The 19,661-nt window shown below is 42.1% G+C and overlaps 1 protein-coding gene across 4 annotated transcripts in view; it reads right to left on the reverse strand.

Annotated features, from left to right (window-relative positions):
* Positions 1 to 324: 324 nt before the first annotated feature.
* ERICH1 (glutamate rich 1) overlaps positions 325 to 19,661 on the reverse strand; it is a 100,590-nt gene continuing 81,253 nt past the window's right edge. For all 4 annotated transcript variants that reach the window (XR_011328632.1, XR_011328634.1, XR_011328633.1 and 1 more), the window contains 2 exons: positions 3,326 to 3,406; positions 325 to 1,521 (listed from right to left, as the gene is read on the reverse strand). Coding sequence is in view for 1 of the 4 variants with exons in the window: in XM_069805913.1 (XP_069662014.1) it covers positions 1,358 to 1,521; positions 3,326 to 3,406 (245 nt within the window). In the remaining 3 variants the exon portion in view is untranslated. The remainder of the gene's footprint in view (positions 1,522 to 3,325; positions 3,407 to 19,661) is intronic.

Below are 19,661 nucleotides of genomic sequence, written 5' to 3' on the forward strand. Positions count from 1 at the left end.
TCCATTATATGATTTCTTATTTTAAATATAAACAGAAGGCTAGACAAGATGGAGGTAATTTGTGACCTGGTACATTGTAAAAAATGACCTTGTAAACACTGTTTTTCTGGGGGGAGGAGAGACATTCCTTAGAGGGGGTGAGAAAGGGAAACAGGGGTAAGAACAATTTAAAAATAAAAAAAGGTAAAAATTTCAACCTAGTTCAATTTTTGGTTTGTAATGTTGAAATAAGCAATCTGAAGAATTAAAAATATTCAGCTGTGTAGGATGCCCCTTAGTGGTTGAATATAAACACTGTTGACAGAAGAAATAATTTAAAACACGGAAAAAACCCCCAAAATAATATTTGTATTTAGTAACCGAGAACAAAGGATTTTGAACGCTAACATATGCACAGAAGAGCCTACAAAGCCATGTTTACATAAAACATCAGAAACAGTTGGAAAAATGCAAACCAATAGTAAGAGAACATTCCTGAATAAGCTATTGCATCGAGTGAGAAGCACAAGAAAACAAGGGAAAAGGAGGGAAAAAAAGGTCAATCTCTATTTTTATTTTAATCAGAATGTATCTTATGGGATGAGTGGGCTTTGCAGAGGAATAAGATCAGATATTGAACTCTGCAATGAAACCCAACCCAATACTTTTACTGATGCTTTCTAGAGCAGAGAGTTTCTGTACGACGTTACGAAGTTATCTGGTCTGGTGCCATGGTTCCTTCCCAACACCATATGGATGGTGTAGCCTGTGGCCATCTCTGCTGTTACAGAAGGCTACCAGCTTGTGTTACAATACACAAACATTTCTACACAAAAGGCATCAAACAATGCTTAAGATTCAGTAGGAAGGGTTAGAGTACACCAGTTCTGTAATACACACAAATGTACATATCTAGCTAGATCTAACAGTACAAAGAGTCTATGAGATATTATTCTTATTTGGTCTGACTCTTGTCATGAGGAATATATTGCTTCTAACTTTTCAAAACCAGTCTTCGCATAGGAGTCAATATGCAAAAGCTGCAACAAGGTGACACTAATGAAGCACGGCACCCCCATCGATTTGTTTACACCTACTCTGATTTTAACTGTATTTTATACCTTTAGATCTCCCTATGTATACATTGGAATACAAAAAAAGTCCGTTGTATTTACAGACAGTTCGTCTTATTTGGAAATCTGATGCCTCTGCTAGTCATTATTCTTTTTTTCTTTCTTGAAGAAGTCTGTAATTCTTCCATCTTTTTAACTTTGCATGTAGAAGTCATGGCTGCAAAGTGTCTCATTACCTCCACACCGGTAACTGAGGCAGAAAAGCCACTCATCAGCACTACTGACATAAGCCTTTACTTCTTGGGTCACATCCCAAGGCAGCTTAAAAGGTCAAGGGAAATCTCTTCTTTTGAGTTAGCTGGTGTGTGCTGTAGCTGGATATACTGATCCCAAACATTCCCAGCAGCAATGCCGTCCGTTGCAGCAGTGTGTCTGATGAATTGACAACGATTTTTCCTGCAGCTTGAGTCTATGGGAGAAACAGGGCAAGTTACACGCTGATTCAGGTGAGTGCAACACAAAAGCGGGTCTTTGGAATCTACAAAGCACATTTTTCTTCTGCATGGCATTTAATACAGTATGAATGTGCTTCCTGCTGCAGAGTATTCAGCAGAAACTATTGCACATTTTGGAAGGCCCCCCTTTTTATCACTTTGTAAAGGAAGGGACACGTTCCTGATATGATTTTTCTCTGTAACTCATTGATTTCAGTGACTTTAATGGGGTTCCCTCTGGCTACTTGGCTGAGAGGGAGAGCTGAATCAAGTGTGAAGGCTTAGGCACAAAGGAGAAGGGACTTTCTTTTTCTGTGAAGTACAAAGATCTCTTCCTTCCCACAGATTAGCTACTAGCACAGTGATGCTCCCTTGAATGTTAGTTATTAGTTCAGGAAAGCAAGGCTAAAAGGGATCAATAACATCTTTTATTAGCTCCACAGGTAGGACTAGACCAAGCAGACAAGTTTTAACACAGTCTCTTTGCCAAGTCCAACAAAAACGCAGCAAATGCCAATCAAAGTAAAGATAAAAAATTATTTACTGATTATCTGAATAACAATCAGAAAAGAAATTAAGTTACTCTTGCTTGCCCAGTACATATGATACACTGTCCAAGAAGCAGAAACACAGTGGCATAGAGTCTGTAGAGAGCAAAACACAAATCCCTATACATATTGGTGCTGTGAGTTGAAACATAACACGTGTTTTTCTAGTTGCAGCATTTCTTATATGAAATGATGACTAGGCCTCCAATAATGATTCTTTTTATGCTTTCCCTTGCAGTCCATGGACAGAAAGCATGGTACCACTGACAGAAGCGACAGATTCCGAGGAGCCTGATTTTCACGTCCAGATTCTAGGTTTTTTATGTGAGCTTAAATAATCAGAGCTGAGTGCTCTGACCTTGATAAATGTGGCTGACAGTGTGGCTACTTCACCAGCAGCATAAGTAAAGACAAAAGAAATTCCAAATAAAATTACTATGTAAGGTGATATCAAAAGATATGCAGGAAGGCGTGAAAGAAAGTCACTGCTAGCACTGAAACACAGTATCCTTAGCTCAGCCTCTCAACTACTCAACTATCACTTCTTAGCTACTATAGTCTATGATTGTGGATGCAGATGACATTGCTAAGAGCTGTGAGATTTTCCAGCAAAAGGATATATACTCTCTAAACATCAAACTATGGAATACAATATGGAAGATGCTTTACTTTGGTATATATATTTTTGGGCTGTTTTATTCTCAATTATTTAGCTGATTTAAAACATTTTCAATGCATGCTTTTATTTTTTTCTTCATATAACAATTGATACTCTGTTCCCCCAGTGTTCCAGAGGTCAATACTGATTGGTTTCCTTATCATAACCGTAGAAGCTGGTTGAAGTGTTTCACTGACAGCTCATTTGAGTTGCTTAGGAACCTAGCATCCTTCTTCCCATTAACATTTTCCTATTGCCCCAAACACATTGCAAGAGAAAATGATGGAGAGGTAGTTTCTGTTGAAGCACTACAGAAACATAAACTCCTTCCAAGTATTCTGCATTCAGTATTCCAGCATGATACCAATTATCAAGAATTCTCAGAATTCATTTACTTTTCAGCAGAGGCTTAATTAAGACATCTTTGAGTTGTTATGCAAGTTAACCCACCAGAAACCAGTGTTCCCCTGGGTTGGTCACGCAATAATTTGGAATAAGATCACTCTGAGCAAGAGAAATACTGGTATTTCAAAGATCTAATTAAGAGCAGAAAAAAAGACAGAATTTTCATACCTGCAACAACCTTATATACCCAGGTGTCATTCTCCGGAGAGGAATAACCATGATTTCTGAGTCTTTGCAGAAGTTCAGCCCCTACAATTTTAGAACACACAAAACATTATTAAATCCCAGGGATTTTTTACAAGTTGACCTCTTAATGAAACTATAAGATTAAGTCTAATATGGTTTGCTACAATGCCAAAGCGCTCCAAGAAGCAACACATGCAAACATTTTTTCCTCACCTGATGCTGTCTTCCCTGGAGCCCTTTACATGCCTAAGGTCCTAGGGGTATATAAAGCCCAGCTCAGTTGTATAACCTGTCACATGGGATCTGTCTGCACCGCTTAGGTGTTGGCAGAGCCCTGACTGTCCCGCCAGGGGCCAGGTATGTCTTGCAATATTGGGAAACTCTCTGGGAATGCCTGAAGCTCATTAAGAGAGCAAAGCGACAGCTGACCTCCTTAAAAACAAAAGGGCCTAAGCCTGCTTTATAGATAGCACTGGACATAAAAAAAGGAGGTCATTATGGCATTTTGTATCGTAGAGTGACAATGCAAATAGGATTGGATGGCTTTTATGTAACTTAGAGCATATATTTATGCCCCTAGGGCAACCTGACTGGGTAGGAAGCTTAATGCAGCCATGACCCGAGTTGAAAGGAGGTGCTAAAATAACAGGGTTATTTGGAGGCACATTTAAAAATAAGTTCTTTCTCTTCTGATAGTGTTCTCTTTTACTCAGCATTATGCATGTTCTTGCCCCTTTTTCTAGTGCTAAAGCTTTACCTCTAAAAAATACTTAATCTAATACTTATTATTACTGTTATTACTATTTTCTGTTAACAGTGATTTCTTTCAGTGTAGTGAGCTTGGATTCAGTTCTGCTCCTGGGGTCATATAGTTCACAATGTGAGAGATGGTGGTAAAATCTAACCTACAAAATTAATTTCTATTTCTTCTAGGAGCGTCCATGGATAGTCTGCGCTGAGAAAGCTCCATTTTCCCATTATCAATATGTGCAACCTTGAATAAAGACAGCAAGGCAGAATTTGGCTCCAATTGCAGTCATACTTCTAAACATGCAGGGTAAAAATCTTCAGGTGGCGTAAGTCAGTATAGCACCAGTGAGCCCACACTGGTTTTCATCACAAGCGCGCCATAGAACAGCACTGATTTACACCCGTTTTGTCTCTGCTACAGCAGCCTAAAGCTCTCTGAGAAATATTCCTGCTGTAAAAGAGCAGAAACATGAAATGTTTCTACTTGGAGAAATATTCTACATTAGCTATTCCACAACGATATCACTTATCAAGAATTCTCATAACTCATTTACTTTTCAGCAGATGCTTAATTAACGTTATATAAAGGAATGATGCTGTTTTCTTCTGAGGCTCTGGCTTACACAGCATGCAGCAGGCAGATCTCATTTTCCTCTCGCCGCACCACGTTTATACCATGTGAACCCTGCTGGCACCAGTGGAGCTATGTCTCATTCACAAAAAGGTAGCTTGAGTTGAACTAGTCCTATAGCATCAATTTAAATATTAAAAGCAAGAGACTGGGAACCTGCCAATCTGTTGCTGTTTTTCTTTAAATATGCAACTTGCACAGTGACCCCATGCTGTACCTTAAGTGCTGTATACCTTAGCTATAGGAAATACTCTGTTAACGGGCAACAATTGACATAAAATTGGGACCTGACTGAAGTTAATGGAAAGCGTATCAGTAAATACAAGTCACTGTACCTGCCCAAACGCATTTGGGATGAATATCTATACTGTGAAAAGGCAAAGGCTTTTTTCTTGTTCTTGATTCTCACCGTGTGCTCCATGCTAACTTTCCTGCACAAACAGGAGGGTGCCTGGGCTCGCTGCCCAGAGCAGGACAAGGCTAACGCTGCAGAGTCCGTATTCTTCTGGAAATACACAGAACGCGGAGATTTTCCTTTAAATTTCCAGCCTTGCCTGCATTCAAAGAAAAACCTACTTACTGCATCATCAGAGTTTCAGGAGCTGCGAAAATGCTTTACTAACAATTTCTGTCATTTTGCATGTAATTCTTTCCGTTTGGAGAACAGCAGTGAGATTCCTGTGGCACGGTATTCAGAAAGGGAGAGCTTTCCAACGAAGTTTCTTTGTGCGGAAAATAAAAGGAAAGGGAAAGAGTATGCCTTGAATGCCACAGCTGTCTTTAAAAATGATTTCTTGGCCATGCCCAACACAACCAAATTGTAGAACGTTTTCTGTAACTGCAGGTGTTACCAAAATCTATAGTACTTTCCTGAGGACTCTGAAAGAATAACCCTGCCAGGCTGTTTCAGGAGAACTTTGAACAAACAAGGGGCTGCCTCTGTTCCTTTTGAAGTTCAAGCCTCTGAGAATTGAGTCCCGACTGCCACGATGCAGAGATTAATGTGCCACTCCGGGGCAGAGGACCAGGTAACGGCACAGGAAAAGCACAAAGAGCAAAGGGCTCTCCTGGCAAATACACGGGGATCCCACGCGCAGTGTAGACTGCTCGCCTCATTCATCTACTAATGCCTTCACTGCTGGAGGGAGGCACTGTCTTCTAACAGGTATCAAGTAGATAAGAATGCAAATGATATGCCGACATCCTCCTCATCCCCAAATTAAAGGCGAGGGACATTTTGAACCCAGCTGTCAATATGCTCCACCTCGTGCTCTACTTCCATTAAGAGGAGAAATCAATAATGAAATTCAAAGTTTCTTTGCTGTAATCCTGTGCCTTTGCGACCCGCAAGGACATGCTTCCCCAAATGCAGCAGGAATCAACCAACAGGAACAACTTCTTTCCACACCATTAGAAGCCCCTTCTTGACTGGCACTCCCCAAAAAGCTCTTCGTGCTGCCCGTGAGCGTGTCCCTGCCTCTCTGGAGCACGGTGCAGGGACACCCATGTCAGCATTACCCACCACAGCTCAGTGGCAAGTGGCTGGGCAAGCAGGGCAGCATGGGGCTCAGGCCCTGGTTCTTTTGGTAGGTTTTGCAGCCCACCCCAAGCCCGTGCTGTTGACCACTCCGAGACAGATGCCTCAAATATTTAGGCTGAAACTACACTGTAATCATTCCTGGACTTGTTGCTTTCTCTATGTGCCCCAGACTTTGTTAGCTTCTCTTTCACAGACAGCTGCTTTTCCCATCATCCTGAATTCACTTTCAGATCCTTAAATATCTTATCTCCTAAAATCAGGCTCAACTTTCCAGTTTTCCTTGCTGCCTGTTCTCTGTACAGTGATTCCCATTCTCCAGCTCATTTTCCCAGCTACTTTCCAGTATTTTTGCTTTTATCCTGATGAAAGTGCAGCTATGTCAACATTTCCCCCTACACCAATACTTCAGCTTTAAAATCAGAAATTTCTCTTCAGAAGAGGGACCCGTACTGCTTGCTTCTGCTGGTCAGTTCTTGCCATCACAGACCCTTGTGGGAGCTGGAATAACAATGGTCTATGGCACTCAAGACTCTGCATGCTAGCGGGCCCTGACTCTCACCTATACAGCAGTCCATTGCCTACATTTACCCATACTTTTTTCCCTCTCTGCTTTCTTATTTCTTAAAAAACCCTATTTCTAAAAAATTTTTAGCCATCCTGAAGCAGAGAGAGGGAGGAGCAAGGCAAGCTGGTAGGGTGCATGACTTAAACCACAGGCAACAGCAGCTGGGGAGAGCAGCTTCTCTTACACCCGCGTGGAAGCCCAGACCAGGGAGTTGCAGCCAACACAGGGCTGTTACACAAAGGATGCTCAGAGAGGTTCACATGCACAAAGATCCATTAGCGGGGTCTGCAGCTGACGGCATGCATGGAGTTGCTTTTGCTGAAAAATAGAAACAGAGGAATGGAGAGGTGAGGGGAGGTGAGAGAGACAAAATGAAAACGGGGAAAAAAGGGAAACTCAGTGGCCAGTGGGAAGAGAGATGATGGGGGTGCCCAGGCGAGCAGCCTCCCCAGGAAGGGCTCCCCTCCAGTGCAGTGCGGTCACCCCAGAAAGTCCCTTGCAGAAAGTACACAAGTCTCACTGGGACCTGTTCAAACTGCTGTCGGTGGTTCCTGCTTGAGAAGCTGTTATCGCCAACTGGTGCGTGCTGGCTGGGGCTGGTGTGTGCTGACTGACTGCTCCGCTCCCTGCACGTGTGTTATTGGCCCCAAGCAATGGTGGGAGAAGCGGGGAAAAGGCAGGCGATTCTCCTGCCGCTGCAGTCGCTTCCTATGAGAACGCGCCACAGACACATTACCGGCTTTGCTGGGAAAAGGACATGACAGCGAAAGCGCGAGAGCAAGAACATGACACCAAGGAGAGGAAAATCCTGCCCCACGGGCGGCTGGGGTGATGGGCACCCCCCACTGCCAGGAGAAGGCAGGCTGCCCGCCTGCAGGCAGGAGGCTCTGGGCAGCACCAAGGCGAAGGCACCTCAGGCAACGCAGCGGCACGAGTGCATGCCTACGGGCATCGCTCACCTGTGAGCCACTACATGCTCAAGTGGTCGGAGCTGCTGTCTCCCAATAGTTGTTGCTCCTACCTGACGGATGAAGATTGCAGGCAGAACACTGCAGGATGTTGCCTATGTGCAGTCGCATTTCTGAACAATAAACTGGTTTAAAGCAAGGCTCTCCACTGGCTACGAGTGTCATTAAGCCTGATTTACTCCAGGCCTTCCATACTGGCACAGGGGCAGTGTTTTAAAGGAGGACTTCCCGTAAAGCATACATAATTTTCATTCTATACCTGGATCACAATAGCAAAATGTATTATTTTGAAGTTGTAATTTTGACAATAATTCAGATATTTAACTAAGGAAGTACTTTCCAAAATTCATCATCCTTAAATAGGCCAGGGTGGAGGAATACGGGCAGGATTCTGAACCTACCCATGGCTTCCACTGCGGCTCTTTGTGCAGGATAGAAGTAAACAAAGTGCTGTCACTGTAGGGAAATAAATAAAAGAAGCCATAGAAAAAAAACAAAACAACACATCTTCCTCTACACACAACTGTATGACTAATCTTGGGCTTTTTGACTTCAATAGTTAATAGATCTGAGAGGACGTCCTTGCAAATCATTCTGTGCATTACTTAAAAATTAAAGCTAAGCTAAAAGGAATTTTGCCTAAACCAAAGGTAACTAGAACACCAGCTCTGTAGGGGTAACAGGATTGGGCACTGTCAGCTCATAGAAGAAAGAGATGGTCCTGCCCCAAAGAGCCTACAATCCATGGGGAGGCAGATGGATGCCGCCAGATGGAGGAGCCCAGGGAAACAAAGAGAATATATCGCTTGGCATGCGAGGCAATGTTCTCAGCTCACTCCCAGTCAGACTGTTTCCAAATTTTTGTAGGCGTTGCAGCAAAGCACAGTGTTAAGGAGGGATGTGAAGGTGGTTAATGAATTTTAAGATGACGAGGCAGGCAAGGAACAGGAACAATGTTAGTCATATTGTTGCATTACACAGTAATATCTCTGCGGAGCACAGAATTAGGGAGATGTATTGGAATATGTTGATGACAAGTAGGAAATACTGTCAATAAAAGAAGACTGCAATAGTGTGTAGATGAGTTGAGGCACAGACAGACAATTGCAGAAAGTTCAGTCCTCAAAGTCATCTAAGGTTACAGATAGACAGCAGCAAGAGTTGCATTGCTGAGGCTTACGGAGTTACTATTGAAGTAGCTTGAACTACTCATTTAATTCCTGCTGAGAATTGACTCGTTCACTTCCCACAGCTCCACTGCCAAGTGGTTACTCCTGTATTTGCAGCCTGCCTACCCACAGTGCTCTGATGCCATTGAGGGACAAAATAATAGAAACCAACAAAAATGTAACAGCAAAAGAATAGCAGAAAACCAAGTTAATTTCTGCTATGGAGAAAAGAGAACTTCTGCCATGAAAGAAAATTTTGTTAGAAAATGCTGCAGTTTGTACCTGTTAGAAACTACAGGGGGGAAAAAAATCACCTTGGAATGCTTTTTTGAAGTATTCCAAAGCAAAGGTAGGTAAGCACCGTCACTGGCAGAAGTATAGGTGTAGCGCAAAGGCAGTAGCACAGCTCGTCTGAAACCCAGTTTCTGGTCAAGCAGGGCTGGATCCCACTCTCCTAACTCCAGACGCGGCTAGCGCAGATGGCTGCCTCTGAACTAGTTGCTCTAACCTCCTATTGTCATTAACCATTTTAGATGTTTATGTTAAGATCAGGGAAAGAAGTGATGCTTGATAGTACAGTGAGTTAACACAGCTAGCGCAGACACAGACATCAATGGTGTCAATACAGCCAGTCACGTGAACTGCACCCCACTGATTTGACCATCAGAATTCAAGGTGAAGCTGGTTTGAAGAATGGCTACCAAGATGACCAAAGCAAATTAAAAGTATGTATTACAGGAAGCCACATTTAACCTCACAAAAGGAGGATTGTCAAAGCCTTCCTTTCCTCTTAGATACTGATGAACAGTGATGATGTCCTTGAACACTGATTTTTGCCTCATTCCCCAACTACTGGATGTGGCCAATAGCCTAGCTTCATCTCCCCTCGCTCAGGGCAGGTCTTCACAGAGGGAAAGCAACACTGGTAAAATTGAGTGGCCCACTACACATGGGAAAGCCAACACATGAGAAGGACTGCATTTCAGGCTCTGCATAAACAGGTACTATCTGACTTGATGTGCAAGTACAGCATCTTCGGGGGAACCATGTCCCAGTAGACAGTCATTGTCCTACAGAACATTGCCAGTCCTGACTGCGACTGATCCATGAGCCATCAGTTGAGTGAACAAACTCAATGTCAGTTTTTCTGTAGCTAAGGTGAATATTAGTACAGATGTATTTAGTCATTTACAACTGAAAACCAAAAAGACCCCACCAAAATCAAAAAAACCAAACCAATCCAACCCCAAACGAAGAATATAAACAATGGGCATTAATAGATACTTGGGGTCTTGCAGGTCCGAAGACCTTAATGGAAGCTAGCACCTTTCCAAAAGGTGCTGCTACACTCACACCAACCACTGGCAACTCTGATGTTTGCATCCACCTTAATGATTTGTGCGACTTTGCAGAATCTGTAAGTAAGTTGGACTGCAACAGAAAACTGGTCTAGCAGATATGGGCAGGGAGAAGCTTGTCCATCTCTGCTGTGCATCACAAGCACTTCCCTGTTCTGTCTTTTGCTTAATACCCACTCCTGGAAAGTGGGTTGAGTGTTTAAAATGCATAGCAGGATAACAGCTGTCTTTTTTGAGCAACAGCTTTATGCCTTGCTGCTTCTGAGGCGGGTTCAGAAATCAACCAGCACAACACACTACCAGAGAAGCTGGAACACTATGGGCTGTGCTCATGGGCCTGAGAATTATCTGGGTGCATATTGCTGGAAAGATTTATCTATAGCCATTATTCTGGGAAGGTTCACATCTGGCAGGCAGTGGACAGAATTCCAGTAGAAGTCCAGAGTCCCAGTAACCCTGAAAACAGTTGGTAATAGAGTTCCCTTTTTCTCACAAGTATAATAATGCACTGTCTTGCAATGATCCCAGTATTCAGAGCACAGAGCAACCACTTGAGCAAGGTAGTGCACTGGAAGGACACGCAATGCAATCCTGACAGTTTGTGAAGAAGGTGGGTATCATCATTATCGTAACGCTATTTTTCAGCTACCAAGGCACTGCTGAACTGACTAGGGAAGCCTACGGCACACCTATGGACATACCTGGATACGTAAGACTCGCAAGACACATCACTATTCAAGAGCACATCCACTCCCATGATTGTGTGTGCCAATTAGCTGCTATTAATCCAAGACAGTGTATTATTTGTTGCTCTAAAGGAGTGACATACAATGGCTGCTATTTTGCAGAGAAACAACGCATTAGGCTCTTTCTTGTGAACAGACTGCAATTTCCTTTCCATTTAGAAGAGACAGAGCAAAGAGAGGTGAGCTTGCTAAGGAGCAAGGCATGTCCTCTCACTCTGTTCTGCTCCACAAAGTCCACTAAAATGGGTCTCTACATCAAGACACCCACCAGATATTGGCTCCTGTGCCAGGCTGAACATGTGTTCCTGGCTAGCCAGTCCTCAGTGGGTGTTTTTCACTGTGAGAGTTGATCTGAGAAATTGTATTACAATCTGTGATGAGAACACTTCACATTGTGTCCTTTGCTGCTTCTGTGGCTGATGAGACAAAAAGTTGGACCGTCAGACTCCATGTCCTCATGGACATCCCTCACTCCATCTGCAGAGGGTCCCAGATCATGAGAGGCTCTATCACAGCGTCCCAGGTATCTTCTGCAGCTTGATACACAGCATATAGCTATACTGACCTGCGTAGGGTTGTAACCTGTCCAATGCACGTAGACACACAGCCCGGAGCCTTTTGAATTTGAACCACTTGTTTGTAAAAAGCTGGACAGATCATTCCTAGCAGTTCTGTATTGCTGCTGGGAAATCTTCTCAGCAGTAAAGCTGTGCACACGAGCAGGTGCATATGCAAGTAACTTGAGCAGGGTTCTTCCTCCTCCTCTACGTCCCACGTTGCAACCCTGTTACACACGTGCCAAATCTTCACCGTGAATCACACAAATGAGAGAGCTTAAGAAGCAGCCTTCTGACATGTAATTCCAGAATTGCAGGTATTTGGAGATGGCAGCTGAGGATAGGCGGCCACAAGATCTCTTGCGATGCCTGCGAACGACTGGGAGGCTTGCAAAGAACTGCCATATTTTATGTATGAGAAAGACCCTAACATACAGTATCCTGTACTTTTCTGTAGCTAAGGACATTTTTAATTTGTTTCGGAGCACAGCCACAGTGTGAAAAAATAGCTGCTGTAGGGATGTTTGGGGTACCAGGACTCTGGAATGGAAAAGGATTCATTCTAAGAAGATAATATAGATACATTCAAAGCACAACTACAATTTTGGTTCTAATTCTGAAGCGCTGATTTACAACAGAAGTAGGCAACTTCAGTCAATCATTTCACTGGTACCTCTCTGTTCTTTTCAAACAAAATTTTCAGATAGTTAAAATGCATGGGTTACAATATTCCATATAGCCTTATAAATTGTAAGTCATGAATCCTACAAAGGCACTTGATCCACCTTCTAAACAAACCTGTAGAATCTTCTTTTTGGAAGGGCTGGAACTTGTTCTACATGTGATCATGGCTAAAATGAATCTGTAGCTATTACCAAACTGTAGACTTTTACTGACATTTACCATTCTTGTATAAGCAAATGTGTCTAAACACCAAGAGGTTCTGCAGTCTTCCTTAGCGGTCTGCTAGGAAAGTTACTTACATTTAGCAGTAATGGATATCTAGATCTGTAACATACAAAAACGGTTTCTAATTTAGAAACTGTAAATGCTTTAATCCATCCTCGCAGATATAAGGGCCTGAATATATATTGTTGTATGCTGCCTGTTTCCAATGCAACAGGCTAATGAATTAGTCCACCGCAAACACAAAAGGTCTGTAAATTCTCTTGTAAGACTTTAAACTGCAATATAAGAAGACATAAATTACTGGAGCCTTCCAAGTATGATAGAAAATGCTTCAAAGCTTTAAATTAAATTACATAGCATTAGTGGGAACCTTGCTAGTTGAATTTCTGTTCTCGCACACCTTCTGACGTGTCCTCTTGTTTTGTTTCCTTGTAATTGCCTTCACACTGCTGATTACACGTGGTTCCCATCCCTTACTATCTGTATTCCTATTTAAATGTTCTAATCTCTTAAAGAGACACCTATTATTTCTGGCATGGCATTGTGCCAGCACAGTTGTGGCTATTTAACATGAGTGGTAATCTATTTTGAGGCATAATCCAGTGTAAAGGTGCATGTCTTATGTTGTGATCTCTAGCTGAACACTGGAAGATTCCTTCATCAACTTAAGAATAGGGTAAAACTATGCAGGAAATAAAGCATGAAAAATACATTAATCAAAAAGGCAGCATTTCTGTAACATCTATTTTTCATTAAGTAGTGTTTATTCTGATTAAGTGTTGTGGCTGCCTGCCTGTGAGGCCAAACAGAAATGATTAAAAAAGAATTCAAATTACCTAGGAGTGGAAAACAAAACAAGAGGGGTAGAGCAGTCAACATTTGCACTTAAGCACGATGCACTGGACTCAGCACGGAGTTCTCTCTTCAGAGATCGTATTTCCCATGGCACAACACTAAGAGCTCACTAGGACCAGATGGTATTCACCTAACAGCTCTAAACCAACTGAAGGATGAAATAACACAACTGCGAGCCATGGTGTGTAACCCCTCACTGGGAATTGTCTCAGTGTCAGGGGCTGGGAAGGTGGTGAAATGGCTAATTTTTACAAAGGATTCCGGGGTGATCTGAGGAACTACAGACCAGAGAACCTGATGTCCTTGTTCAGCAAATCAGTAGGGACCACTGCAATGAGCAGACGCGTGGAAAAATATACTGGGAAACACTTCATTAAGCTTCTGTAAAGGGAAGATATACTTCACAAGCCTATTGGCATTTTTTTTTTTTGAGGAATCAACAAATAAGTGGACAAGGTGTACTAAAGTGCATTTTTAAAATTAATTGGGAGGGGAAAAAAAAAGCTCTTAAAAAGGAAGTCTCATGGGCTAAGAAAATCCTCATTTGAATGAATAAGCAATTAAAAGATACAAAAGAAAAAGCAAGAATGCAGAGTTCTCCTACTGGAAGGAAATCACCAATGCAATCCTATGGGACTTTATGCCAGGATCTGTACTGCTCAGCAAAGTCCTAAATGACCTGGAAAAGGTGATGAATAATGGGGGAACGGAGACTGCTGATTCCACTACAGTTATCACAGGGACTAACATTGAAAGCTGACTGTGCAGAGCCGCAGAAGAGCACTACGATCATGAACAACTTGTGATAAAATGGCAGATGAAATTCCATGTAGGGTATTGCGAAGTGGTGCACATAATTACACACACAGATAAGGACTGTTCAGGAATGAAGTAAGAGGTCTATGATGATGTCAGCTTGGTACCCAGTAAGGGGCCAAAAAAGCAACCAAATTATTTGGAAAGGACTAGAGAACATATCAAAGCACACTTCAAAAAAATGCATGAACCTGCATTTTTAATAATGTGGGTAGTTTTGGTCCTCCCATCTCTGAAAGGATGAAGCAGACTTGAAAAAGATACAGGAAAGGGCAAAAAGGGTATAACAAAATAGGAAAATTTTCTTTATGAAGACTGAGTAAAGAGAGATCTTTAAGTCGGATGTGTCCTTTTATTCTTCTTCCCTGCTTCCTTATTTCCTCTATATGTCTTCCTCTCCCGCTCATGTTACTGTGTTCTTATCAACACTTCCATTGTCTTCCCAGACCTGCAGACAAATGGAGGGTTTGAAATACAAGCTGTTGGGGCTTTTTTTCCTCACTCAAGAGTTAGAGGGAGGGCTTCCTCTGGTCTTCCTACACTCCTCCAAGGCAGGAAATGCTAAGGATTCACTGCCCCCTGCCCCAACATACAAAGGAAAAAAAATACTTCTTTGAGTTTTTTACCTCCTTCCTGCATCATAGCCTTGTCAACAAGATTTTTGCTGATTGTCAGACATTGACTTCTCCAGTTTGGAGGCAAAGAGACTGCTTTCAGTGCTCGGCTTCTCTGTGAATTAGGAGCTGCTATGACAGATTGTCCCACCTTGCAAGTTACTTTCAGAGCTGACTGCAAACTCTTCCCATTTCACAGCATATAGACATCTCAACCAACCGCTTTTCCCTGAGAGCAAGGTGGTACTACTAGTTAAGCATGGTTCAGCTTTACCTCTCACTTATAGGAAGTTCGTGTCAACTTTATTTGGAAACTGGAGCACAGGTACTACAATAGCCAGGGGGTGCAAATGCCCTGGCTGCTTCATCTTAAAATTTAACTCTGACCAGCTTTTGACACTGATGGAAAACTCACTCCAACTTGAGAGACATGTTCATGGATTTCCACTCATTTGAGCCAAAGACAGATACTCAGTTACTGAGAAACGCACTGCTTCAATCCTTGGCTCATACCACTTTAAAGACCAGTGCACAGTTCAGTTCAGGAGGAACAGGACTGAGGGGCTGCGGGCTGAAACCTTCGTATAGGCTCTGCTTTCCATGAGGTGTATATCAATTCATCCCTATGATCTTTTATACAAAAATCTTTCCCTACCAGAGACAATTTGGGTTTTTACACTGGTCTACAGGAAGTGTCCAATCATACAGATTATGCAGAATCCTCCTTTGCTTGGTTCACTACAGTCTGAAGCACTCATCTTCATTAACTTAGTGTCATGTATTTTTGTGAGCATTAAAAACTCTGTGGAAGCCTGCGTGTAGCATTGTGGAAAAAAAATTGCCAGACACTATAAAAATGCAAAGCACAACCAAGGGAGGGTGCTTTAATTTCAGAGAGACAGCTGTAAAATTGCTTAGCAAAGATAGTTGGAAATTTGTTTGTGTTTCTTCCCAATTGCAATGCAGAGGTGAATGGCTGTGTACTGATAAACCCATCTGTCTTGTGGGTGCCTGGAGGAAGACTCTGCACCAAAACAATATTGCCATTTTTATAGTTAATATCCTGGTGCACAGTACTCTTGAGCTGAGAGTTGGGCCGCAGTCATTTCCACTGCCTTAGGGCATACCATAGAACAGCATGCTCAGTTGTAATGACTCTTGCTCACAAGCACAGGCTGCCAGATTGGGAAAGGGAATGAATATGCCTGCAGGGCATAATGGCAATGTGAGCACACCATTCCATGCACTGAGATAATATTCAGGTTTGTGGACTCAGATTTGAAGCCAGAGAAGAGAAGGAACAGAAACTGTGGGTAGAATGCTTTTATTGGGTAGGTTTTCAGGGGACTTGCTTATCCTGGATATTCATGTAGAATAACATCAATTTAGGGGCTCAGGAAAAAAAAAAAAGTGGCAAAGACTGGCCTAGTATGGATTTCTAACAGATAGTTTTATGGTTTTTGTAGTATTATAGGGTTCTTTTCAGAGTTCTTCGGTTGGTTTCAAACAAAATACCATGCAAGAAGCTGCTGTACAAAGCATCTATGGTTTCTGGATATCAGTAATTCCTATGATTTGGATCAGCCTTGCACAACTGGAGCTGCATCAAGGTTGATAGAGAGGACCCTTAGTTATTATTCAAAAGACTGATTATCCTCTTAGAGATACTTGCTCAATACCGTCTCATCTTTGTAACTTGTACCTCCTAAGTTTCCCACCACTCTCATTTGAAAGTGCAAGTCTCAGGTTATCCATGAGAATTTTGTTGAGCACAGAGCAGAACAGGTCTGCGAATCACCACCGTAACCTAAAAGGGAAAAGCTACGCTCATCTAGCCCCATCTCTCCTTCCCTCCTGTTCACATCACCTCGGTAAGTCATTGTTGCCGGTTGGGTTCAGATTCCCATCCTATGCTACCTGCAAGGTAGTTTGAGACAGCTTTTCACTCATGAAACAAGGCAAAGCCTTGCAAATTATGGAGAAAGTGGATGGGCATGGGACTTCTAGAAACACAACAGTCAGCTAAGTCTTTGTGTCTCAGGTACCCTGACAAGGACACCTGAAATGTTTTTGGCTTGATAGTGAACTTTGATGTTTTTTGCTTATGCATAAGGGAATCAGACTGAAAGAAAGGATGCTGTCAGGGCATTTTGAACAGAAACGCTGCTTTTTTTTCCTTAAGGCTTCCAGTGTAGGGGAGTTAAGGAACTTTTAGAATCCTACAAGGCATGTTCTGTGTTAGCAGAGAGACAGAACCTGGGAGCCGGAGGCTCTATGCTGTTTGTATGCGAGGGGTTTATACAGCCACAGGTCAGATTCTGGCTAGGGCAATTAGACTTTCCTCAAATATAGCAGCAGAACTGCGTTCACCAGCTTTATTCACATTGAGAAAACAAATCAATGTATTGCTCTGAATATCTCTTATCTTTGGCTCTCTTCCTTTTGCAATTTCTGGTACAAAACACTTCAGTTTTCTCTTCCGCCTCTGAACTGTGGGCTCCTGCAGCTGGTGCAGGAGTGGTACTTCCAGTTGCAAGTTGTTTTAAAATCCTTTTCCTTTCATGGTTAGCTCCTCTACTAACTGGCCTTACTGTGACTTTGCTGGTTACTGCGCTGCTATGCTGTTATTCCTCCTTTGTTTTTCCATTGTGTAGCTTTGGGGCCAGCCTGTGACACAGCCTTGACTAAAGGGAACCATGAGGGTGATGAGCCACTGCAATGAAGTGGGAATCCCACTGGCGCTTCTGTCTCATACAAAGATCCTCCTGAGAACCTGCTCCTCCTTCTCTCCAGACTGTGACAGCTCTGGGCAGAGAGTAACTGGGACTTCTCTCTGCCATGTCTAGCTCCAACAGAAAATGCTAATGCTGCCTGCATTTTGATTCATGATACCAACTGCAGCTTGGCACTCCATGAGCAGCAGAAGTTCGGAGACTAAGCTGAAGTTTGATTAATATCTCTGATGAATCCTTACACTGGTCTCCAACAATAGCTTAGGGTTTAGATAGGTAATGCTGATACTGACAGTTAACATGCCTATGTTGTGGCCTGGAAATCTGCTCAGAGAACTGCTTCTGTAAAAAACTGAAAATTTGCAGATCCCATTATAAAACTGTGAATGCAACTTCCTAAGGAAACTTCTAAGTCTCAAACCTGTTTTTTTTTTTCATCAGTAGTTAATGAACTTATTGCAAGGATCTTTCAATTACCAGCTGGAAGAAATGCAACACAACAGATAATGCACACGCTAGACACCTTCATAACTAAAGTTATGGATCACATCTCACAGGAAAAGAAAGAAATATGAATTATCCTTTGATGTTTAAAAATAAGTAATCTTTCACAACAATCATTCTTAACTAATGCAAATCATTCCCTGCAGAGCAACAAATTGAAAACACATAAGACAAATTTGAGAGGCTATTTACTTTGAATACTTTTTGATTATTCTGCTTCCCCTTAAACATACTCTAAACCACAATTCTGTATTTTTTTGTACATTGTCTTTAGTTTGGACTCTTATCCTTACATTAAAAAATTAAAGCTTGTTCTTGTAGAAAACTGAAGAAATGTTTGTTGACAGCAGCAGACAACTCCTGTGAAGTTACGTAGTGCCACGTGACTTTCTGATCAAAACAAAAAAAGCATGTAAGACAATAAAGTACATGTCAAATACATTAGAAATCCAGTAGATGATCTCAGTTTTCTGTTTTCAAAAAGAAGGTGTAAGTAGGGAATCATGACAGAATGATGTTATTTCTCTTTGGATCCCATAAAGATTAGTACTAGTACTTGAAACCATTCAGCATTTTTATTAATGACCTGTAAGTAAACACAGAATCATTGCTGGTAAAATTTGCAGATGACACCAAGATCAGCAGATAGTCGATACTAATGAAAGCAGTACAGGCACACAAAACAATCCATCATTTACTAATCTAGACATAGTCAAAGAAAATTAACGTTAATACAGCCAAACAGAAAGTCAGACATTTAAGAACAAGAGGCATGGAACCAGGGCCTAAATCCTGGAGAGCAATAAATTCCAAGAGTACTTGTCTACTATAACAAATAATTCAACATGGACTCCCTATTGTCCTGGTTTCGGCTGGGATAAAGTGAATTTTCTTTCTAGTAGCTGGTATAGTGTTATGGTTTGGTTTCAGTATGAGAAGAATGTTGATAACACACTGATGTTTTCAGTTGTTGCTAAGTAGGGTTTAGACTAAGTCAAGGATTTTCCAGCTTCTCGAGCCCAGTCAGCAAGAAGGCTGGAGGGGCACAAGAAGTTGGGAGGGGACACAGCCAGGACACCTGACCCAAACTGGCCAAAGGGGTATTCCATACCGTGTGATGTCATGTCCAGTATATAAACTGGGGGGGAGTTGGCCTGGGGGGATCACTGCTCAGGAACTAACTGGGCATTGGTTGGTGAGTGGTGAGCAACTGCATTGTGCATCACTTGTTTTGTATATTCAAATTCTTTTATTATTATTATTATTGAAATTGTATTGTTATTGTTATTATCATAATCATCGTTATTATTTTCTTCCTTTCTGTCCTATTAAACTGCCTTTATCTCAACCCATGAGTTTTACTTTTTTTTCCCCAATTCTCTCCCCCATCCCACTGGGTGGTGGGGAGTGAGCGAGCAGCTGTGTGGTGCTTAGTTGCTGGCTGGGGTTAAACCACGGCACATCTACAATCCTATGGCAAAAAGTGGACCCACAAACAATGGAGTAGTGAGTACGAAAGCTGGCACTGCTCAGATTTCAAATGAAGTTCTATGTGCAGTTCCAGCACACTTGTTCTCTAAATGGTGGGAAAAAAAAAAAAGGAC

Source organism: Haliaeetus albicilla, chromosome 18 (assembly GCF_947461875.1).
Source record: "Haliaeetus albicilla chromosome 18, bHalAlb1.1, whole genome shotgun sequence".
Lineage (NCBI taxonomy): Eukaryota > Metazoa > Chordata > Aves > Accipitriformes > Accipitridae > Haliaeetus > Haliaeetus albicilla.